This window comes from Hemibagrus wyckioides, linkage group LG17 (assembly GCF_019097595.1).
Source record: "Hemibagrus wyckioides isolate EC202008001 linkage group LG17, SWU_Hwy_1.0, whole genome shotgun sequence".
NCBI lineage: Eukaryota > Metazoa > Chordata > Actinopteri > Siluriformes > Bagridae > Hemibagrus > Hemibagrus wyckioides.
The window spans coordinates 18,507,581-18,531,410 of record NC_080726.1 but is presented as its reverse complement, the minus strand read 5'-3'; the positions used below and the strand labels follow the sequence as shown (position 1 = coordinate 18,531,410).

Genomic DNA, 23,830 nt, shown 5'->3' with positions numbered 1-23,830 from the left:
TTCCCCTGATGATTCCCTGAAAAGACATAAGTATTGTTGATGTAACAAATTTTTGAGGTGCAAAACAAATTCATCAATTTTAAGAGTGTCTTGTTTTGTCTAACTTCGTCTAATCTTAGTGAGATTTGTCTCATTCCATTGTGAGACCATCAGTGTTCATTTCATTAACGAAGACAATGACGAAAAATATTCGTTAACGGCCATTTTTTCTGTGACTTCTGAAGACTAAGACGAAACTATTGTCTGATGATAAAAACTATGAAGAAATTGAAGACTTGTCTTTGTTGACGAGACGAGACTGGACTGGACTAAAATGCTTTATTTAGGAGTATTGGGCATTCAAAATAAATGATCTCTTTGTGTCAGCTAACCATCTTTCATAATGTGCGTCCCTGTCACTGGATTGGATAAGGGACGTTTGCATCTCATACAGTTAGCGGGTCGGCTAAACAAACTCGAACTGGCCTGGCAAGCTGCAATGGCTTCAGCATCTGAAGCTTTAGGAAGAAAACAAAGAATTTTCGTCTTAAGATAAAGACTAAGACTAAGATTAAAAAATGGCTGTCAAAATTAACAGTGGAGACCATGCTGAAGTTTAAGACGTTCAAAGCTTTTCATCAGTAACCGGATCTGTCCACTAGAGGGCGAGCAAACACAAAACTAACTTTCTTTTCTTTTTTTTTTTCTTTTTTTTTTTTTTACTACATTTAAATACTTGTATAACATCAAAATATCAGCTTGTCCTAAATGATTGTCCTAAATGACACACTGATATAACCTTGTCACAAAACTATATTTTCATTAATATAATATTGTGTGATTAATTGCGTTGATTTGGTTACATTTGAATAATAAAACATATCAGACGTTTAAAAGAACCTCACTTGTGACTCTGCATGCCAGCGAGTATCAGGTTTAGCACCTTCCTAATCACCCAGCAGTCATTTTCTGTATACTACTATACACGTACAATCACCTATTCCACCCTCTGTGCAAAGTATCGGCACCTCTCCACTCACATCATCACTATATCTGTAGGAAAGACCAAAAAATAAAGGCTTTGTATCTTCAGTATTTTAATCGTCTTAATGTTCAGGTGTATAAAGAGAGGAAGTCGTTTCCATATGTACATACAGACCCACGAGTAGGACACCCACACACACACACACAGTCTAATCTCTACAGAACACACAGTAAGGCAGAATATATACAGGAAATGTGTGTACTTAGTGTTCTCTGTGTGTGTGTGTGTGTGAGAGAGAGAGAGACAGAGAGAGAGATACTGTATATGGTTTAAGAGGAAGGCATTTACTGAAAGTGTTCACCAGAACGAATCCCAAATGGAACGGATAGTGCACTACAGAGTGTGTGTTATTTAATAACCTTCGTAGTGCATTAATATGATCTAGGGTCTTAATTCTATTCTTGGTGGATTCTCTGCTGGGTGTGGGGGTGTGTGTGTGTTCAACTATTGTGGATTTTAAGCAAACTTTGGCCCCGAAACCACAGCATTTGCATTGTCAGTGCTGACTTAAAAGTACCTCTGAATGTTTTAACCCTAATTTTAAATTAAGTTGTGATCATCCTGACCTCTAAACAATACCAGACTTGACCTAGTGTGTTGGTGGAAAGTTCTGGAAGAACAATCTCTATGGCCCTGATTGACAGAGAAATATTACTGCACAAGCTTTACACAAATGAATTAAGTCAGTAGTGCGAGGGTGAGGGGAGGTTTAAAAGGGTTCGAAGGGTTCCGTTGTACCAAAAGGTTTAAGATTGCTACAAAAACTTCGACACCCCTCCTGTGGCAAACAAAATATAATAAAGCCTAAACACATGTGTTTATGCTACACTTTGCAATTTGCCATTTAGATATTTTTAGAGATTTAAATATCCAAAGAGTGCTTAATATTCAAATCCTAAATGCAAAAAGAGTCATAATACAAACAAACCAGGATCTGCAGAACGAATACAAAAGACAACCGGGTACGAAAAGTGTGAGTACAAACCTAAATACTTAAATAATTTTTTCCTTAAAAAAAAAAAAAGCAGCTAATGTAGAGAAAATAAAGGTGGTATTTCTACATTGCCACCCTAACAGCTATTAAACTGCCTGTAATTTATTTTATATTTATATCAGCTATATATATATATATATATAATTTATATATAATCACACTGCTTTAGGCAGAGCTACTTACAAAATCTTAAGTGAAAAAAAATTTTTTTTCCCAGATTTGAGGCAGAATTTAAAGCCATAATCATGATCAGCATCTCAAAATAGGAAGTTTAAATGATTAGCCCCTTTTTTGATGCTGGTACTAAAGGTAATAATAATAATAATAATAATAATAATAATAATAATAATAATAATAATAATAATAATAATAATAATAATAATAGAAAGGTTGGGAAATAAAGTATAAATACAGAGTGTTAAATCTCTGTAAATAAGTTCTGTGATTTTGAATCTTTCTTATCTGAGACCCAGGAACACTGAAGCACAGAACCACAGCCTGCTCATTCACTAATGTTAGTGATTACACAAAATAGTGTTATGGATATAAAAAAAAAATGAAACAATAATTCTTTACTTAAATTATTTTCATATTACATTTCAGAGATACTTTAAACATCTTGGATTGCTTGTGATTAATTCCTGAATAATTTCTCAGTCTTGTTTGATGGCTTAGTAATTTTTTGGGTCAGGTTGATGTCTGATATATATATATATTTGTGTGTGTGTGTGTGTGTGTGTGTGTGTGTGTGTGTGTAGCACTGGTCAAAAATGTGTGATGTGAGATTCTGCAACCTGACACGTGCGCACGTCTGTCCCAGATTGCTGGGGAGGAAAAGTGTGTGTGTGTGTGTGTGTGTGTAAAGTGATAGAAAGAGATTGTCAGTCGTGTTTAAGTGCATAGGGAGGAATAAGAGTAAAAGTCTATCCGCTCTAAATGATCATGAAGGACAGAATAATAATACACTGTGAGCGACAATAACACACGTACACGCGCGCGTACACATATACACACCCACCCATCCAACACACAGAGCTTAGGCGTTTCTCCTGCTGCTGCTGTTGCTCGTGGCCGAGGCGCGGCCGGTGACCTCGTGCTCCGGTCTGTATTTCAGCCAGCAGAGCAGCCACGTAACCACCACAGCCACCATAGCGAGGACGCTCGCGACCGACAGGCACACGGGACCGGCGGGAGACGGCGGTCGGTCCCCGGAGTTGCCGTGCACGAACACAAGGCCGGCGAAGAGCAGCGCGAGCATGGCCACGAACGAGAACGCGACGCACGCGCAGCCTGCGGTGAGCGCGAGACGCCTGCAACAGCCCTCGTGGCAGCTCTCACGGCGCGACACCACCGAGTCCTGCGAGAGCGTCATGGTGGCCGTGGAAGCCGTGGTGGACGGCGTCGCGTGCGCGTGGCGGTTCGGGCCGGACGCGCTGGACGCGTCGTCGCGCCGCAGGGCCGCGAGCGCTGGATGCAGCGGCGGCGGGTGCGGCGGCAGCGCGTCCTGCGGCACGGGGTCGGCATCCACGTCCACGCGCAGCGGGAAGTCCTCCGTGACCTTGGTGTTGTTGGGCAAGTTGCGTATCCGGTAATCAGGCACAGGCGTGCGGTGGCGGCACACAGGGCACGTGACGCGCCACGGCCGCTCCTCACGCAAGTGCAGCGCGTGCAGGCACTCCTCGCAGAACGTGTGCAGGCACTCGAGGATCTTGGGCGCGCGCCGGTCCAGGTCAAAGTAGTTGTAGCAGATCTTACACTCGTACTCCTCATACTTGTCCGTGCAGCCGGTAGCCCCTGCATCCGCCTCTATATCCCCCTCCTCGGCCATGGCGGCGGCGTCTCGCGCACGTTCCGATCACATCACCTCAGTCTCCGGCGGTCACGAGGGATGACGCTGATGAGCTCCGCTCCCGCCCTCTTAAAAGAATTTATTAACCGTGCATTTTTGGTGTAAATATCGGGTCGTGTCACACCGTAACCATCACGTCGCGAGCCGCGTCCTTTCCCGGTACCCGTATGGACCGGGTTCTCTCTGTCTCTCTCTCGGTGATGTAATGGGATGTAGTCTATTCTTCCGTCTTTTGTTTATATTCCACCTTTCTCACTTGTCAAGTAAATCTCAGCGTCACGAGCGGCTTCTTATCTTTTTCTTTATTTCTTTTTTCTTTTATTCCTCTTCTTCTCTCTCTATCTCTCTTCACAAAGAAGGGAGGGAGCGGGTTGGACTTGAGGCGGACGCAAATCACTCCGCCATCACACTGCGATGATGTTGCGTCTCGAGACGAGAGAGAGAGAGAGAGAGAGAGAGAGAGAGAGAGAGAGAGCGCGCGCGGTGTGATCAAAGCCGAAGCCAGCACGTTCCGCGTCAAACGGCACGCGTCAATGGCAAAGGTCAGGGATAAACCTGGTCTTCTTCCTGTTTACCTTTAAATCTGACATATTACCTGAATAATTCACTTTATATGGATTTAAAACATGACTTCTAGACTACAGGTTACTAAAAGTACAATATGTAATCAATCAAATGTCCGAAACCACGCCCTAATCACTGTTTACAACGAATTCTCCATTCTGATTGGTCAGAGACATTTTTCAGCAGCAGCAGCTCTGGACAACAGTGCAGCTGCAAATAATAAATAAATAATTCAATAATAAATGAAAATAAAATGATTTTCATTCTGTTGGCATAATAAATAATAAATGAGGAAATAAAAATATACACGGTAGCCTTTAATCTCTTTTGGTGAAACGAAATGAGACAAATGGTTCAAAATAATAATAATAATAATAATAATAATAATAATAATAATAATAAAATATTAATAATAATAATAATAATAATAACAGTAATTATAATAATAATAATAGTAAGAAGAAGAAGAAGAAAGAAAGAAAGAAAGAAAGAAAGAAAGAAAGAAAGAAAGAAAAAAAATAGATGTATTTTTTCTGCTGTCAAAAAATACAAATAATACATAATAATTAGTATTTTTTTTTGTTTGTGTTCTTTAATAAAAAAAAATAAATAATAAAGAAAATATAAAAAATATACAGGTGAGTATAGATAAAAATGGGGTCGGTTGCTACATCATCCATTTCTCCAGTCAGCATCAGGCTACAGTGATGACTCCCAGTTATCTGCCTGGGATCAGTAACATGATGTGCAAAACCACAGCAACCTCATCACAGCTCGGTAGAATTGATCATCAAACGTCAGATTTTGAGAGTGTTCCTCATCAAGAGAACAGATTTTCTATGCAAATGACCAATGACTGACAGTTGATATTGCTAAGGGGGTTGTGTGGCCTGTCAGATTTCTGGGAGGTTAGTAATGTTTGGGTCACTAGATATTCAATAAAACACAAATTAGATTTTTTTCCTTTCCTGGAAAGTTTCATGGCACAATGGATGATGATTATTCACACATTTATTATAGCAAGAAAACTTCATCAGGTACAAACACTGTACAGCTACCAAACTACAGACCAACACATCCGTCCATCCATAAATTGTCTATACCCGCTTTATCCCTAATTAGGGTCACGGGGATCTGCTGGAGCCTATCCCAGCACACTCTGGACGAAAGGCAGGGGTAAACCCTGGACAGGTCACCAGTCCATTACAGGGCCACACATATAGACAGACCAGACCAACACAAGGTGCTGTTATATGACAATCACGCGCTCTGTAAGTGATACAAATGCTTCCAGGCGCCACCTACAGGCGGGAGAAGGGAACTTCTGGATCATTTCACGTGGATGGAAATAGAAATCCATCAGTTTTATCTTTCACACACCCACCGTCCTCTTCCTGTGGCTCTCAAACGCGTGGCGTCATTTCCACCATAATTAATGTCACATGACCCGCTGTTGACGCGCGCGCCGTTCCTTTACCGCTGAAAAGCTGGTTAATATTAGATGAGAAGATGAGAGCTAAATATGGATCCTCAGTGATTACATGAAACTAAATTAAATATGATCACTGACGTCACGCAGGCCCGCGCGTCAGGAGGATGAAGAATATAGGCGAAGAAAGAACATAAGAGTCATAATAATGCCTGCTGTTGTTCTGGATAGGAATTTCATGCATAACAGTGCAATGACGTCACACGAAGAGCCACCAGAGCGCGTACGCGTTTTCATTTGTTATTTATCTCAATTAATTTTGTTTGAAGTGAATACTATAAAAGAACCTAACAATGGGTGCTTCTTCCTTCCTTTCTTTTTACTTTTTATTTTTTGTTTCTTTTATCACTTTGTAAAAGACTTTTAAAAATCCCCCAGTTATTAGCATTATTTATTAACAGTCTTGTTTTAATTTCTCCATCATTTCTGCTTTCTGCAGAAAATATTTTATTATAATTTATTGTTAGAAATGATGGGAAGGAATGGAGTTTGGCTTTTCATGTGGTCTCTGCTGTTGGAACAATTCAATCCATTCATTTTCTATACCCGCTTTATTCCTAATTAGGGTCACAGGGATCTGCTGGAGCCTATCCCAGCATACATTGGGCGAAAGGCAGGGGTACACCCTGGACAGGTCACCAGTCCATCACAGGGCCACACATATAGACGGACAAACACACACACACACTCACTCCTATGGGCAATTTAGAATTACCAATCAACCTAATGTACATGTTTTTGGACTGTACCCAGAGTAAACCCACGCAAGCAAACTCCACACATTCAAACCCAGGACCTCCTTGCTGTGAGGCAACAGTGCTAACCACAAAGCCACCGTGCTGCCCTGTTGGAACAATTATGTTAGGCAAAAAAAAATCAATTTAAAAGAAAAAAAAACTATATAAATATTATTAAATAATAAATCAATAATTTCACATTTCTAAATTTGAATGATCTATTGTATATGAAACAAACTACAAACATCTCTATGTCACTTGTTTGTAATTTTCTCTTCAGCTCACCTGCACGTGCGCATGAAAACAGGTGCAGAATGCGGAAGCGCGCGCTCCCATTTGAGTGGTTACCGTGTGCGCGTGAGGTGGTGAATCACAGTTGTAGTAGTGGAGGTGGTGGTGGTGGTTGTAGCGGCGCGCGCGGAGACGCTGGAGTTTATAAAGATGATGTGGTCGGTGGTCTCGTACCTGAGCAGCTCGGAACTGGTGGCCAGTTTCCAGCGTGCTTGCGGGTTGTTTCCGGCCCCACGCGCCTCTCACGAGCGGCTCTGGCCCCGCAGCACGAAGATCCACGGCCGCGCGAATGGAACGTCAGCGCCTTGTCCAGACGGCGAGCACGCGGCGAACGGACACACAAGCGACGTGAGTATTGACTACAAAAAAAGTTTAATAAAAATAATAATAATAATAAAAGATGGATAAAAACATTTAAAAGTTTTAAAAAGTCTACCAGGTGAGCTGAACTGAGAAATAAGTGTGGACTGGATTTTCCCGCTCTGCGAGTTGGGTCAGGTGTGAACTCATCTGGGCAACTAACTGGTGTACAGCTTAGCTTAGCTTGCTAACACATTAAAGGAGTCATTTAATCAATAAATAAACAAAGAAATAAACAAAATATTATGATATATGTTATGTGTGTAATATGTGAAGACTTTACACACATTTCATCATGCCATCATGCTATGCCTTGAGGACAGACCTCAGGACAGACCTCAGGACAGACCTCAGGGCATCACGTGAATAAAATATGAAAATAAAAAACACGACGTGTGAAAATTTGGGAAAGGAAAATGTGGAGTGTGTAAAATTCACGTAAACTTTCCGGCACTGATTCAGATTGAGATGTTTAGATACTAGTATTTCAGCATAATTCATTTAGGCTCAGCTACAAGATTCTCAAAGCATGGTGAAATGTAAAAAAGCATTTAAAAAAATGAATGAGAAATGAGCCCATCCTTGCTGACTGTGTAAATGTGCTGATTAGGCACATGACTGATGTGTCTGGCTGTTAAAATAGTGTCAGGCTTTTCCTTGATGCTGGGGTTGTACCTTTAAATCTTGACACAAAACATATTATGTACCTCCATTTATTTCCTAAATGTACACTATATCCTCAGTTCCAGGTACAAAAAAGGGTTTTTTTTGCACCCTTGAGGGCATCACCCTAGCAGGTAGAGCTTAGTTTTACTGTTTTTGGAAATTTATCTTTAACTTCAGTAACATTATTCCTGGCACACTGAGGCTTTGCTTGTAAAATTCCTACGGTAAGAAACATAGGCTGTAAATAATCTTATATACTTGTGAATTTGATCCTAAGGGTTAACGTTATGTGTTTCTATTCCCCAGAACCATAGATTAGGAAATGTGTAAAGTTTTAAGTTTAGCATTATTTAACAAGGGCTGTTACCACAAAGGCCAGGATTAGCCTTAAAAAGTCTTAAAAAAGGGTCAGGGTTGAGTTCAAAAGAATGAGAGACAGAATCAAGCCTTTATTTCAATCAATCAGCAGCATGAACAACATCTGAAGAAAACACAAACATGCCTGTAACTCTGAGACAAGTCCAGTTCAGTGAAGAAGCTATCATCTGACTCTTTCTCCAGGTCTCGAGTTCTGGTTACGAGGTGAGGAACTGGCCGCTGTACTTCCTGTTTGTGGGATCTACCACTCTGGGAAATGAAGTGTTCTACATCACCTTTCTGCCCTTCATCCACTGGAACCTGGATCCGTTCTTGTGCCGCCGCCTCGTCAACATGTGGGCTGTGAGAGACAGAAACACGAAGACATGATGAATATATATATATAAAAAACAGTAAAAAAATAAAAAATAGCCAAACAGTATAGTGCAGGGGATTAGTACTGTCTCTGTAGGTGGTGTTGTATCACTGGACAGGTGATTATTACTCTCTCTGTCTCTCTCTGTTGCTCTATCTCCTATCTCTCGTGCTCTCTATCTCTCTCTCTCTCTCTCTCTCTCTCTCTCTGTAGGTGGTGATGTATATAGGACAGGTGATGAAGGAAATGCTGATGATCCCTCGTCCTTCGTCGCCCCCTGTGGTAAAATTGGAGCAGCGTATTGAGTTTGGGATGCCTTCAACTCACGCCATGGCTGCCACAGCCATTGCTTTCACATTGTTGCTGAGTGCACCAGAGAGAGTGAAGGTTTACAAACACACACACACACACACACACACACACACATACACACACACACACAGATGCAATTTCTGCAAAGGTATTTATTTCACTATATAATGTTTTAAACATAAATGGAAAATGTAGTAAAATATTTTTTTTTAGTTTATTTGTTGAACAGAGTTCTTGGGTTGCCGACACTGAGAAAAACACATTTTACCAAATTAACAGCCTCACCTGGGAGTGTGTTAATGCTGTAATACACCTGTCCTGTTTCATGCTTTTAATCTTTTCCCTTTTGGGACCATGGGGTGTGTGTTTTGTGTCCGTTTCTGAATATGTACATGAATAATTATGCAGTTACATTGTTTAGTTAATTCATTTGAGACTTTTCCAGCTGACGTTGGGATTATTACATTTCACGATTCAGGATTCATTTGACAAACAACAAAAATACTGAATAAATACAGAAAAAATCAGTGAATTGTTTGATAAACAAAAATAAATCAGTAACACACACGATCTGGAGTGTGTATGGGTGAGAAGAAGAGAGATACCATGTGCTTTGATTAGTCTGTGTGCTAATCCTGTGTTTTGGTGTGTGTGTGGTTTAGTTTCAGTTTGAGTTTGGTTTGGTTGCAGCTGTGGTACTTTCGTCCCTCGTGAGTCTCAGTCGTCTCTACACTGGCATGCACTCAGCCCTGGTGAGAGTTTAACACTGTGTGTGTATGTGTGTTCTGTGTTCCATTCTAATCAACTGATCACTCTCTTCATCCTCTCAGGATGTGATCTGTGGGACTCTCATATCTGCCTTCGTTCTGGGCGTGTCCTACCCTCACTGGGACAGTTTAGACTTCTTCCAGCTCAACAGCCCTCTGTCTCCTCCCATCACACTGTTTCTGCCCCTGATCCTGTGCTACAAATACCCCGAGCTAGACCACTACAGTGCTACGAGGGCGGACACAACTATAATCCTGGGATGCTCTGCTGGCTGTTCCATCGGTTACTGGCTCAACCAGCGGCTCGGTGTGACCTTTGAACCCTCTGGGCCCTTCCCAGTGACCCTGCCTCCCATCACCCCAGCGATATTTACCCTTGGAGCTGCCCGGTTTTTTGTGGGGCTTTTGATTTTGGTGCTGACGCGACAGGTGACAAAGTGGATCGCACTGAGGCTGCTGTGCTTGTACTACAGTGTAGGAGTTAATGACGTCAGCGCTCACAGGAGGAAGGAAATCGAAGTGCCGCTGAAGTTCAGCACGTATTTGGCGATCGGGTTGGTCAACAGCGTGGTGGTGTGTCGGGTTTTCACCCTAGTGGGGTTGCTGTGATGCTGTGTGCTAATGCTAACAGTATCACAACATGGTAGCAGTAAAAGATTATAAGACTAATCGAGAAAAGAAGCACGAATTAGCAGTACACAAGATGCTAAATAAATCAACACGACCTGACAGAGGGACACAGGGACAAATCCTCCGAGTATCTTACAGACCTAAACCTCAAGGTTAGAACTGACGCAGCACTGTGCATTCTGGGTAAGTTCCCAATTTTCAACAGCCGAGTTAGAACACTGCCGAGTCTTGAATTCTAGCATCTCGATCAGACGTAGGCTGTGTTCCAAATACAGCACATTATTAACGGTAATACAGCGCCACGGATCCGTGTGTCACATGACCACCAGCACAGATGCCTCGCCCTCGTCAGTCTGCTGTGTGACGTGTCCCAAATCACATGCACTCTTCACTACGTTTATGCTTTAGTGAATGTGTTTAATTGTATAATTAAGTCTCAGTTTCATTCAATCACAATTTTATTTATTTCATCCTGAAGATAAGAATACTTTTATTTTATTTTATACTCTGAGGTTTGCTCAGTAAAAGCATCTGTTTATGACTCTGGTAGCGAGCTGCTAACACGAATGAATAAACAAACAAGTGAAGAACATTGCCTTCATTTTTCTTTTCTTTTTAAAACACTCCCAGCACTGTTTGTCTTGGTTTTTATGACCGTTAAGCTTTAAAGCCCAACACGTGATGACTCATGAGTCTACAAAACACACCCAAGCACAGTGTGTGACATGCTATACATCTAAACACACACACACTCGCTTCTAAATGCTTGTGATTTATCATCTTATCTAGCTACACTCAGAACTTTGTACACTGTGGCCTACTACTACTACTACTACTACACACACACCCTGTGGTATTGGTAATATTAGGCAAGATCCACAACAGCCCCTTACTCAACACACTGGGTGTAACTCTGTTCTCATTAATCGTTTCCTTATCTTGTTTCTTAGCTTGCCTCTCTGAGGATACAAAAAAATGAGACATTTTAATCCAAACAAGAGCTTGTTCCTCGCTTAACGATGATGTTATACAGCTGAACGTCTCGTCAGAGCGTAAGCACAGCACTGTGTTATTAGACAACAGTCAAATGTTTACGAGTAAACATCGCACACTTTAGTGTTGGTGGTGAATTAGTGAATTTTTTTCAGTAGAGATAGAAGATAGAAGGAGACTCAAACATGCAGAACAGTTCTCATACTGAAATATGAAAACCATCCCTGTAGTGAAACATGGTGGTGGAAGCATCATGCTGAGATTTATCTTTATCCTCATGGTTGGTTCTCTGTATAATTCCCTCCCTCTTTACCTGGTCACTGAGTTTTGGTGGACAGTCTCCTGAAGGTCAGTACTTAGTCGTGTCGTATCGTATCGTGTCTGATTTTTTTTTTTAAATAGTCATTTAAATGTTATTCTGTGAGAAGTTTTGTGACAATTAACCAAGTGGTGTCGATCTGTCCATCACTGACTTTCTAACTCTGCAAAAAAGTAAATGACTAAAAGAAGAACTGAAAAAACGTTGAGAGAAAAGGTATATTTTTAAACATAACTGCTCATATCGGTGTTTATTTTGCATACATGTGATGACAATGATACATAGTGTCTTGTACAGTACACTGAGATATCTGTTTATTAATGATTAAGATGCACCGGGAATAGGACAAAGCCGGTCGTGCCCCTCAGACTAAACCCAACACAGAGAGAAGACTCCGCCCACTACCTCCTGATATGGGCGGAGCTAAGGATGCATCAGTAACAGCTACTGCATGTAACGTTCGTGGGCATGATGTGATTTAACGGGTGATGTTACAGGAAGGGCTCGATGTCGACATCGAGGGCAGAGCAGGGCATGGTGAGGTCGAAGGCGTTAATGACGTCGGGGTGAAGGACACCGAGGCGCCCGATGGTTTTCCCGCCAAAAAAGATTTCGGCGCAGCGGCCCGGGAAGAATGTGGAATCTGAGTGAGAGAGACAAAAGCTTTCAGTTTATTTTAATCTTGTACGTTTTAAACATTTTAAAAGTCCATGAGACAATTACCTTCTGATGCTTGAATGTGGTAACCATGGTCACGACCTGGTTTGACATCCAACAACTGCATGAGCCGGTCCAGCAGGCCGTGGATGACTTCAAAGCCTGGCGTCTTGTTGTAGTAAACCGCACACAGACGTCTGTTGTTACACGCTCCCACATCTGAGACACACACACACAAATAAACAAGGAGCACTGTGTGGAATTTCTTATCACTGTATGTTGTAGACCTTAAAAATCAGTCGTCAAAAATATTTTTTTAAATCACACACACACACACACCCTACCTTTGTCTTCGTCCTTCAGCACAACGTCCGAGATCTCGAACAATTTGAGTGGTAGCGCCATCTTCCTGTTTGCAGCCACAGTTTTCAGGAGACCAGGCAGCAGTGTAGTTCTTGCCACCTTCACACATACACACACACACCATTTGTTAATACTGTAATATGTTCAAATGTCCCTCTGACAAAGCATACTATTGATATCAACATTAAACCCAAACACTCCAGAACACAAAGACTAAACAGTAAATATACAAACACCAGGCTACTGAATATACAGAACAAACACACCACACTACTGAAAACCTAAAAATAAAATTAATATTCCACACTACTGAATATAAAAATGTAAATATTCCACACTACTGAATATAAAAATGTAAATATTCCACACTACTGAATATAAAAAATGTAAATATTCCACACTACTGAATATAAAAAATGTAAATATTCCACACTACTGAATATAAAAAAATGTAAATATTCCACACTACTAAATATAAAAAATGTAAATATTCCACACTACTGAATATAAAAAATGTAAATATTCCACACTACTGAATATAAAAAAATGTAAATATTCCACACTACTAAATATAAAAAATGTAAATATTCCACACTACTGAATATAAAAAATGTAAATATTCCACACTACTGAATATAAAATAAATGTAATATTCCACACTACTGAATATAAAAAAATGTAAATATTCCACACTACTAAATATAAAAAATGTAAATATTCCACACTACTGAATATAAAAAATGTAAATATTCCACACTACTGAATATAAAAATGTAAATATTCCACACTACTGAATATAAAAAATGTAAATATTCCACACTACTGAATATAAAAATGTAAATATTCCACACTACTGTAAGAAAAATAAAACGATGAGGGCGTCGAAGATCTTAATGTAGAAGTTTATTACAGCGTCGCAGTAACAAAATACATAAAGTACTTTGGGTTCATCGGAGTCAAAAAGAAAGCAGGACAAATCCCGCTCAAACGTTTTATACAGTATTTTCCGTGTGAAATTTAAATGAGTTTCACTTTAAATGTAAATTAGTGTAAGAACTGTGTGTTCCCAAAGGACTGGATGATACTGTCATCTAGCCAGAGGTCCTTCAATGGTAATCACGGTCACGTACACCTTGGCTAGGTATTGTTCTAGGTGTTATCACCCAAATGGTTCGGGCGCCACTAAATGCTAATCATGGTCACGTATACCTTTTGTTCCGGGACGCTTCTTGATGTCCTGCTGCCGCTCCCAGACTAATAATTAATTGGATTAAGTGTTCTAAATGTTTGGTAAAGCTGCTTTTAAGCCAGTGTAAAAATACCCCAAAATAGATCAACTGGTTTGAATTAAAAGATATTTCTATATGATATGTAAGCCTTTTTTGGGAATGAGCTCTTTCAGATGTGTACTGTGGAGTGGAATATGGGTTGAGGCAGTCGGTAGTTTCTTACACTACTGAACATAAAAAATGTAAATATTCCACACTACTGAAAATTAAAAAATGTAAATATTCCACACTACTAAATATAAAATGTAAATATTCCACACTACTGAATATAAAAAAATGTAAATATTCCACACTACTAAATATAAAAATTTAAATATTCCACACTACTGAATATAAAAAATGTAAATATTCCACACTACTGAATATAAAAAAATGTAAATATTCCACACTACTGAATATAAAAATTTAAATATTCCACACTACTGAATATAAAAAAATGTAAATATTCCACACTATTGAATATAAAAAAAAGTAAATATTCCACACTACTGAATATAAAAATGTAAATATTCCACACTACTGAATATAAAAAAATGTAAATATTCCACACTACTGAATATAAAATAAATGTAATATTCCACACTACTGAATATAAAAAATGTAAATATTCCACACTACTAAATATAAAATGTAAATATTCCACACTACTGAATATAAAAAAATGTAAATATTCCACACTACTGAATATAAAAAATGTAAATATTCCACACTACTAAATATAAAATGTAAATATTCCACACTACTGAATATAAAAAAATGTAAATATTCCACACTACTAAATATAAAATGTAAATATTCCACACTACTGAATATAAAAAAATGTAAATATTCCACACTACTGAATATAAAAAAATGTAAATATTCCACACTACTGAATATAAAAATGTAAATATTCCACACTACTGAATATAAAAAAATGTAAATATTCCACACTACTAAATATAAAAATGTAAATATTCCACACTACTGAATATAAAAAATGTAAATATTCCACACTACTGAATATAAAAAATGTAAATATTCCACACTACTGAATATAAAAAAATGTAAATATTCCACACTACTGAATATAAAAAATGTAAATATTCCACACTACTGAATATAAAATGTAAATATTCCACACTACTGAATATAAAAAAATGTAAATATTCCACACTACTGAATATAAAATGTAAATATTCCACACTACTGAATATTAAAAAATGTAAATGTTCCACACTACTGAATATTAAAAAATGTAAATGTTCCACACTACTAAATATAAAAATGTAAATATTCCACACTACTGAATATAAAAATGTAAATATTCCACACGACTGAATATAAAAAATGTAAATATTCCACACTACTGAATATAAAAAAATGTAAATATTCCACACTACTGAATATAAAAATGTAAATATTCCACACTACTGAATATAAAAAATGTAAATATTCCACACTACTGAATATAAAGGGATAAGTATTATAAAATAAGCTCAGATATATTGAGAAAATCTTTGAAATGCAATATTGTGACAATACTGGAAACAGTGATTAAAGGTCAAGCAATTGTTTTGAGAATAGAATGTAATATTGACACATGGCTAACAGAAAGATACACACTGTGTGCCGAGCATAGGGACAGGGACCGAGAGCACCTGCACTAATGGACAAACATAACTGATACAAGCTATTCAATTAGCAGTGATGAGACTGTGTGTGGCGTGTGTGTGTGTGTGTGTGTGTGTGCGTGTGTGTGTGTATGTGTAAGACCTGGAACTCAGCGGTTTTAGGGTTGGAGATGTGTACAGCTCTCGTCTCTGTGATGTTCTTTCCCAGTTTATCTGCAATGTCCTCTCGAGAACACTGAAACAGGGTGAGAGGAAGAGGAATAATTCATGCTGTACAGAATATAAGAACTTTTGAGAACCAGTCCTAGGACATTAGGCACATTAACTTCACAAAACTGATGTCAATATATTCAGCAGAATTTTAACCTCATGTGAGATTTGTAAACAACATGGATGCCACATGACAGTCAGTTCTAATGGGGCGGAGCTCAATTTACTCAAACTGCTGTAACTTATGCATGAATTTTTATGGAATCTTAAAGCCATGGTGAAAATGTGTGTGTGTGTGTGTGTGTGTGTGTGTGTGTACCAGGGCAAAGGTGAGAGCTTCAGTGAATCCTGCTGCTGCCAGGTCCGTTCTCAACAATTCAGTTAGCTTGTTTAAAGGGAGCTGTTAAAACAAAGCCAACACACACACACACACACACACACACACACACATTTAATTGCTCATACATTCATTAGATCATGTCTCATTGGCTGTTTTGATGCTGGTTCTCTCACCTGATTGGCTACTGTGTAGGTGCGAGGCGTTGTCCTAATGATGTTGTTGAAACCGTATGCCATAGCGGCATCTTCCATGATGTCACAGGCGTGGATGACATCAGAGCGAGTGGGCGGGATTTCAACTTGAATCTGATCTGCTTCGCCTGTGACCTCTGACCTCAAACACATCCGAGTCAGGAGATGTGCGATGCTGTCAGCTGTCTCCCTGAATGAGAAGGAGAGAGAGAAACATAGCGGTGTGAATAAAATGTGTGTAATGTGTGCGTGTGTGCATGTGTGTGCGCATGTAAGGCTCACTTGATGCCGACTCTGTGGTTGATGAAGTCTGCTGAAAGGGTTTCCGTCCTATAGGCCAGCTCCTGTGGTTAAAAAGGTCAAAGGTCAATAACTGTCAATGTAACATGTTCTTCACACACATTAGTGATATATATATGAAGTATATACATACAGGATAGGAGAACATCCTTCCATCTGGATACACCACCTCCGCCTCCTCAACACTGAGAGAGAGAGAGCGAGAGAGAGAAAGAGAGAGAAAGAGAGAGAATGGTTAAATTATATTATTAATTTAAAATTATATTAATTGAAAGGTAAATTATACAATTCTTATACATTAGTCAGAGAAGCAACCAAATAACTCCATAAACCAAAATCTGGGCAGAAGTTCAGAAGAGAAGGACAAATAAAATCCTTAGTGGAATTGGTAGATATGTTGAGCCTTTTGACCCAATAAACATTTTGCACTAAGAACACCACATCCACAGCGAAGCATAGTGATGGTAACATCCTGTTCAGATTTAAACATGGCCTCCTGATTCGTGACATATAATCAATTAAAGTCCACTTTCCAATTCAGTTCCAGATTAAAACACTATAAATTTGTGAAAATGTTTAGTAGGGGGGTGAATACTTATGCAAGCCACTGTGCTGTTACTGGTGCAACACACTCACGTGAAAGGCTCGTCGCAGTATTCGCTGAACATGGTCACCATCATGTCCAATACTATCTTCGCCTGTAAACACACACACACACACACGGTTGTACACGACTTTAGAGGACTCATAAGGAATTATGAGCTCTTTGATATTTCTGAACACACATCCATACCTTAGTAATGTCAGTGGCTGTGCACTCGATAAAAACGTTCCTTGTGTTCACGGAAATTTTGCTGTGATCACCTGGAAGAGACGCACAGCCTCAAAATACAGCTTTCTTCACATTATACAGAGAGAGAGAGAGAGAGAGAGAAAGTGATGAAGTCTTACCGTTGATGATGGGTGGCATGGAGAGGACGACTCCGTTGCTGTCGTATATGATGGGGTAAAGCGGCTTGTCCTCAATGATGTGCAGATAATGTCTCAGGTGGCTGTCCGTCTACATCACACACACACACACACACACACAGAAAAACTTATTAGAATACACACACATCCTGATGGTAACAAAACAAATGACACCTGACAGCCAATCAGAAAGAAGAATTTTGCTTAGGCATGGTATAGATCAAGTTAGTGACAGCCAAACAGCTCACCTTGTAGAGGCTCATGAGCTGTGTGGCCGTGTACTCCTGACTCTGATTGAGAGGTCTGAAGCGGATTTCCTCCGGCGCTTTAGCTGTGTATGTGAACGGCCCTGAGATGGTGTCCAGATCGTGGGTTCCTATAGCAACCAGTGTCCTTTTCCTGCAATTCAACAACAATGAACTCCTATTAGCTAACAGCAGGACAGAATAAAGAATTATGGTACACTAAATTGCCAAAGGTTTTGGGACCCCCCTCCAAATGATGTAAAGGCAGACGTCCCAGTTTTGGTGTGGCTCACAATCTCTGCTCTAATTCAGCCCAAAGGTGTTCTATCGGGTTGTGGTCAGGACTCTGTGCAGACCAGTCAAGTTCCTCCACACCAAACTCTCTCATCCATGTATTTATGGACCTTGCTTTGTGCACTGGTGTGCAGTAATGTTGGAACAGGAAGGGGTCAACCCCAAACTCTTCCTACAATGTTGTGAGAATGAAATTGTCCAAAATGTCTTGGTATGCTGAAGCCTTAAGTGTTCCTTTCACTGGAACTAAGGGGTCAAGCCCAACCCCTGAATTCAATAATTTGGAGGGGTGTTCCAAAACTTTTGGCAATAATGTGTTCATCACACTGATCCTTGGAGTGTGTGTACTCCGCTCTGTAGTGCACTCAGGCGACGTCCTGCCTTACCTGCAGATGTTCTGGTGCAGTTTCTCCTGCAGCTCGATGAAGCTGTCGTAGCGTTCCTGTGTGAACGTAATGTTCCGCAGCACAGCAGCCACCGCATGCGGCCTCACGCTCGCCGTCTGTGCAGGGAAATACAAGGACAATCAGTAATCACGAAAACCTACCCCTAGTTATAGATGATTAAGCAGTAAGCTGTTGCAGTGCATTATGGGATGTCGTGTAATTCACCTCCTCAGTGATGATGAGCCGCTGTGGGTCTCCATTCACTGGACTCACGCGCCTGTAACGTGGGGCTTCCAATCTACACACACACAATTTGTACACCATTTATGCAACATATTTTATAGCATTTCCCCATCAAAAATCTGGGACAGGAAAGTATGGGTGGAGCTATGGGCAGAGTTACTGGAGGGCACTGATTGGTCCAAAAAAAAAACAAACTGCTGCATTATCGCAAACCTGCTGGGTGTCATAGATAATTACCTGAAATTGGGTGTTATATGTGTATAACAATTTCCTCAATTAGCTATTACCAAACTGAAGGGTGCTGTTTTGTGATGGCAAATACACACAGGTACTCGACTGGAATACGTTCAGGATTTGGATAAGTAACTACGTGCTCTCTGTGCTTTGCACCATGCAAAAGAACTTCAGTGAGTCACACTGTATGTGCGAGGCATACTTCTCCTTGAAGACCTGCAGTCCTCGGACGAGTCCCTCTAGACACAGCAGGTCGTATCTGTTGGCTGGGACATCGATCTTATAGAGCACCACATCCGAGGCTCCCTCGGCTTTCTGATCACCCTGCTCGCGGCTGATTATGTCCTTCTCCGATGTCTAAAATTTCGTGCACACACACACACACACACACAGACCAAATTCAAATATAGCTGCAAGCAGCAATGACGGGTCCTCGCACTATGGGACATCACTCCATGGTGCCATCGCCGCCCAGGCGCACCAGACACAGTGAGCACAGTGGGTACATGCATTAAAAGGGGAAATACCAAAAGGACAAGAGTGACAATTTGGGTGTACTGAAAGTGATCACAGCAAAGTCCACTGATGGCAAAACGAAAACTGACTTTCCTTCTAAACTATATAAGGACAAAAGGGACAGTTTGGGTGTAATGAAATCATAGCAATGTCCAGTGATATTCAAAGGGACAATGACCCTCTATACTATATTACTATATCAGTTTATATAATATAAATAAATAAATAAATATATATATATATATATATATATATATATATATATATATATATATATATATATATATATATATATATATATATATAGAGAGAGAGAGAGAGAGAGAGAGAGAGAGAGAGAGTCACCCAGAAAAATGTTTACACATGTATACATTTGTATGCAATGTATACACATTTCAGGATTTAAGAAAATTTTTTATACAAAAATTTGTATAAATATTGTATTACTAAATTTATTGCTATACATTATAGATTGATTTATATGATAATATTATACTAATATTATTTACATCATACTATTTTTCTTTTCCTGAAGTGTATATACATTTTTTGGTTGACTCTGTATATATGAATTGTGAAAATTGTAATATTGAATATTGTAAAAAAAATTAAAATAACGGGATAAGAGCCTCTAGTGGACATAGTCTAGTACTGCAGGAGTCAGGTGAAAATGGACTAGTCCAGTGCTTCCCAAACTGTGGGCCGCGGCCCCTGGTGGGCCGTAGCGGTATTGCAGGGGGGCCGTAGCTAGGCTAAATCAAAATATTAAAATAATTAAAATATTTTAGAATAGAATATAAAAAGCTTCTGTTACACACTTTGAGCGTCACAAAATCATGAAACTAAGCAGAATCACTCACAACCAGTTGTTCGTTCTATTTAAATTTTTTTGAAACATTAGGGCTTTCCACTGTTAAGATATAAGAACATTAATATTTTTCAATTATGTCCTCACAATAGCAACATCATTCACAATATCACAAATTCCTTCACAGTTTCACATCAGCCATGTATATCTCTCACATCAGCCATGTATATATCTCATGCATATACGTCCAAGTGAATATGAGCTTTGCAGCTATATTTCTGACAAAGTTCCAGGGGGCGCTGTGACAGCCCTGTGCCACGCCCGGTGACCAGCCACACTGGCCTTTCTCATAAACATGTACACTCTCTATGTGAAATATTTTGGAACATTAGGCCTGTCCACTCGTAAGATATGAGAAGATTCATTTTCTTCTATTATGTTCTCATGTAACCCCTGCCTTTCGCCCTATGTGCGCTGGGATAGGCTCCAGCAGACCCCCGTGACCCTAGGAGTCCTAGGAATAAGCAGGTATAGACAATGAATGAATGAATGTTCTCATGTAAATCGTCGCTATAGTAACACGATTCAAGGTATCAAAAATTCCTTCACAGTTTCACATCAGCCATGTCTTGTCATTATTCTGACTGATTTTCAACCAAATCAGGTAAAAGTAAGGGAGAAAATATTAGAGATTTCAAAAAATGACACACTTCCTGCTGCCAGTTGGTGGCGCTATGACCGAGACTCACAGTTGTCATATCAGTGTGATCAGCTTTCAATGCTTAACATAATCCTAAGGTTTCATGTAGATCACTCAATGTACACAGAAGTTATTAGCCACTCCCTGTTTCGTTTTATTCGCCATAAGTTTAAGGGCTTCTCACGGCTGAACCGTTTGAGATATCGAAAATCCCTCATCAATTTTGCATTATCAATGTCTTGAGATCATTTTAGCCTGGGTTTGGTGGGGGTTGTATCAATGTCTTGAGATCATTTTAGCCTGGGTTTGGTGACGGTTGTATCAATGTCTTGAGATCATTTTAGCCTGGGTTTGGTGGGGGTTGTATCAATGTCTTGAGATCATATTAGCCTGGGTTTGGTGGGGGTTGTATCAATGTCCTGAGATCATTTTAGCCTGGGTTTGGTGGGGGTTGTATCAATGTCTTGAGATCATTTTAGCCTGGGTTTGGTGGCGGTTGTATCAATGTCTGGAGATCATTTTAGCCTGGGTTTGCTGGCGGTTGTATCAATGTCCTGAGATCATATTAGCCTGGGTTTTGTGGCGGTTGTATCAATGTCCTGAGATCATTTTAGCCTGGGTTTGGTGGCGGTTGTATCAATGTCCTGAGATCATATTAGCCTGGGTTTTGTGGCGGTTGTATCAATGTCTTGAGATCATATTAGCCTGGGTTTGGTGGCGGTTGTATCAATGTCTTGAGATCATATTAGCCTGGGTTTGGTGGCGGTTGTATCAATGTCCTGAGATCATTTTAGCCTGGGTTTGGTGGCGGTTGTATCAATGTCCTGAGATCATTTTAGCCTGGGTTTGGTGGCGGTTGTATCAATGTCCTGAGATCATTTTAGCCTGGGTTTGGTGGCGGTTGTATCAATGTCCTGAGATCATATTAGCCTGGGTTTGGTGGCGGTTGTATCAATGTCTTGAGATCATATTAGCCTGGGTTTGGTGGTGGTTGTATCAATGTCTTGAGATCATATTAGCCTGGGTTTGGTGGCGGTTGTATCAATTCCCTAGGAGGAGTTTTGGGTGTGTTTTGCAAACAACTCAAAATAACTCACTTCCTGTCGATTAGACTTAATGACATGCAATGAGAAAGTTGTTCAGTTCAATGAGATCTAAGTGTGTACCATGTTTTACATGGATACGTGCAAGAGTGTATCCGCTATACAGCAAGATGTTCCAGGGGGCACTGTAACGGGTGTGTGCCACGCCCAGGGCCGAGCCATGGTGACGTCCTAATGGCCGCAGATTCCAACCTGTCTGCTGATTTTCAAGAGTTTTTGAGCATGTTAAGGGGTCCAAAATGCCCCGAAAGTTTGAGAAAAGAAAGAAAGAAAGAAAGAAAGAAAGAAAGAAAGAAAGAAAGAAAGAAAGAAAAAGAATTCTAACGAAAACAACAGGGCTTCCGCACCTATGGTGCAAGGCCTCTGGCCTTGCTCCTTCGGTGCTCGGGCCCTAATAAACAACTGACCTCAGGTTCTCACCAAGGTACATTACTGCATAATGCTCATAGATACAGAGACTTAACATAGTTCAGTCTTGGCCCAGTTTAAATAAACAGCATGAACATATCCGAACACAAGTGGATATTTTACACAACAGTAAGTCAAGTTGAATTATAACACTGTTCTGAGGATTTTATTGTAGCATTAAATGAATGCAGCAGATGATCCAGGAACTGATTATTACTCACAATCTCGTCCAGTTCGAGGCCAAACTCGAAGCAGAGCTCATCGAATTCTTCATCAGCTGCAATAAAATGAAAAAGAGATATTTAAAATGTGCAAGAATTAGAGTACAGCAAATAAATAAAGACAAGACGCTACAATTACACATTCAATTTTCTCTTTTTGTATAAATTCCTGCTGTTATTCTGACGGTACTGTAAAACAATAAGACGGACAGGACTTTTACTGACCAATCAGAGATGTCTTGCTAAAAAAAACAAAAACAACAGCAATAATAACGACAGTGAGCTGAGACCATGCCTGTACTGGGAACTTTTTGATGACGTAACTAGCCGTTCTAGCTACCGTTAATAGTTCATTTCTAAAATGAAGAATAAATTATCATTCTGCAACAAAACCTGTTTAAAAGATCTATACATTCGATTTTGACATAATTATATCTAATAACTCAAGGCTTGACATAAATTTCTGTCTTTAATATCGGATCTTTAATTCATGGTCCAGTCCTAGATGATACAATCTGATGCAATCGCTGCAATGGAGATTAAAATGTATTTTATTTTCATATTTCATAGTTCCACCCTCATTCATCCTCAAAGTAACCAGAAATGTACAAAATGTCATTATGTACTTTAACACGTACTTTTATTACAACTCAAGTCACGCTTATTTTTTAAATGACAGCTATTTGCTAGTTAGTTATGCTAGCTCTTCCCATTCAGCGCTACGGTGGGGCACTGATACCGGCTGACTTGATCCGATGCCTATAAACGACACTTTATTTACCTCTCAGGCAGATAAATATTTATATAAATTAAACAAACTTACTGTATGTCTGCCCTAAGGCTTGGAAGAGAAGGTCCCGTTTAACGCTGACAGTCGGCATGTTCGCTGCTAACGGCTAATAGCGCCGGTGAATGGATGATGGACTAGAGCGCATGCGCGGTAAGGCGGGCGAGCGACACCACTGAGCACGGCGGAAAAATATAGCGCATGCGCAGTTTACCGAGCTGGCGC

The 23,830-nt window shown here is 39.9% G+C and overlaps 3 protein-coding genes across 3 annotated transcripts; 1 reads left to right on the top strand and 2 right to left on the bottom strand.

The window, feature by feature from the left end:
• Positions 1-238: 238 nt before the first annotated feature.
• LOC131367984 (uncharacterized) lies at positions 239-4,344 on the bottom strand. Its single transcript, XM_058413716.1, has one exon. It carries the CDS (start codon positions 3,844-3,846, stop codon positions 3,055-3,057), a length of 792 nt encoding a protein of 263 aa, XP_058269699.1. The 5' UTR covers positions 3,847-4,344; the 3' UTR covers positions 239-3,054.
• Positions 4,345-6,994: 2,650 nt separating this feature from the next.
• On the top strand, positions 6,995-10,985 carry sgpp2 (sphingosine-1-phosphate phosphatase 2). The gene is made up of 5 exons (XM_058413900.1): positions 6,995-7,296; positions 8,536-8,694; positions 8,921-9,094; positions 9,682-9,771; positions 9,850-10,985. Exons 1-5 carry the CDS (start codon positions 7,099-7,101, stop codon positions 10,393-10,395), a joined length of 1,167 nt encoding a protein of 388 aa, XP_058269883.1. The 5' UTR covers positions 6,995-7,098; the 3' UTR covers positions 10,396-10,985.
• A 962-nt stretch (positions 10,986-11,947) lies between these two features.
• On the bottom strand, positions 11,948-23,780 carry farsb (phenylalanyl-tRNA synthetase subunit beta). The gene is made up of 17 exons (XM_058413899.1): positions 23,642-23,780; positions 22,819-22,874; positions 19,265-19,419; positions 18,811-18,883; positions 18,586-18,701; positions 17,909-18,059; positions 17,643-17,751; positions 17,485-17,555; positions 17,328-17,389; positions 16,825-16,876; positions 16,674-16,735; positions 16,374-16,581; positions 16,180-16,260; positions 15,793-15,885; positions 12,730-12,847; positions 12,452-12,604; positions 11,948-12,371 (listed from the first exon to the last, which is right to left on the bottom strand). Exons 1-17 carry the CDS (start codon positions 23,697-23,699, stop codon positions 12,220-12,222), a joined length of 1,770 nt encoding a protein of 589 aa, XP_058269882.1. The 5' UTR covers positions 23,700-23,780; the 3' UTR covers positions 11,948-12,219.
• Between the last annotated feature and the right edge of the window lie 50 nt (positions 23,781-23,830).

Bases quoted from the DNA above. Each gene is read 5' to 3' on its own strand.
- LOC131367984 (XM_058413716.1), bottom strand. From the start codon at position 3,846: ATGGCCGAGGAGGGGGATATAGAGGCGGATGCAGGGGCTACCGGCTGC.
- sgpp2 (XM_058413900.1), top strand. From the start codon at position 7,099: ATGATGTGGTCGGTGGTCTCGTACCTGAGCAGCTCGGAACTGGTGGCC. The intron at 7,297-8,535 runs GTGAGTATTGAC...CTCTTTCTCCAG, and splicing joins CGAACGGACACACAAGCGAC to GTCTCGAGTTCTGGTTACGA. The intron at 8,695-8,920 runs GTGAGAGACAGA...CTCTCTCTGTAG, and splicing joins GCCTCGTCAACATGTGGGCT to GTGGTGATGTATATAGGACA.
- farsb (XM_058413899.1), bottom strand. From the start codon at position 23,699: ATGCCGACTGTCAGCGTTAAACGGGACCTTCTCTTCCAAGCCTTAGGG. The intron at 17,390-17,484 runs GTATGGATGTGT...GTGTGTTTACAG, and splicing joins CAGCCACTGACATTACTAAG to GCGAAGATAGTATTGGACAT. The intron at 12,605-12,729 runs GTAGGGTGTGTG...TGTGTGTCTCAG, and splicing joins GCTGAAGGACGAAGACAAAG to ATGTGGGAGCGTGTAACAAC.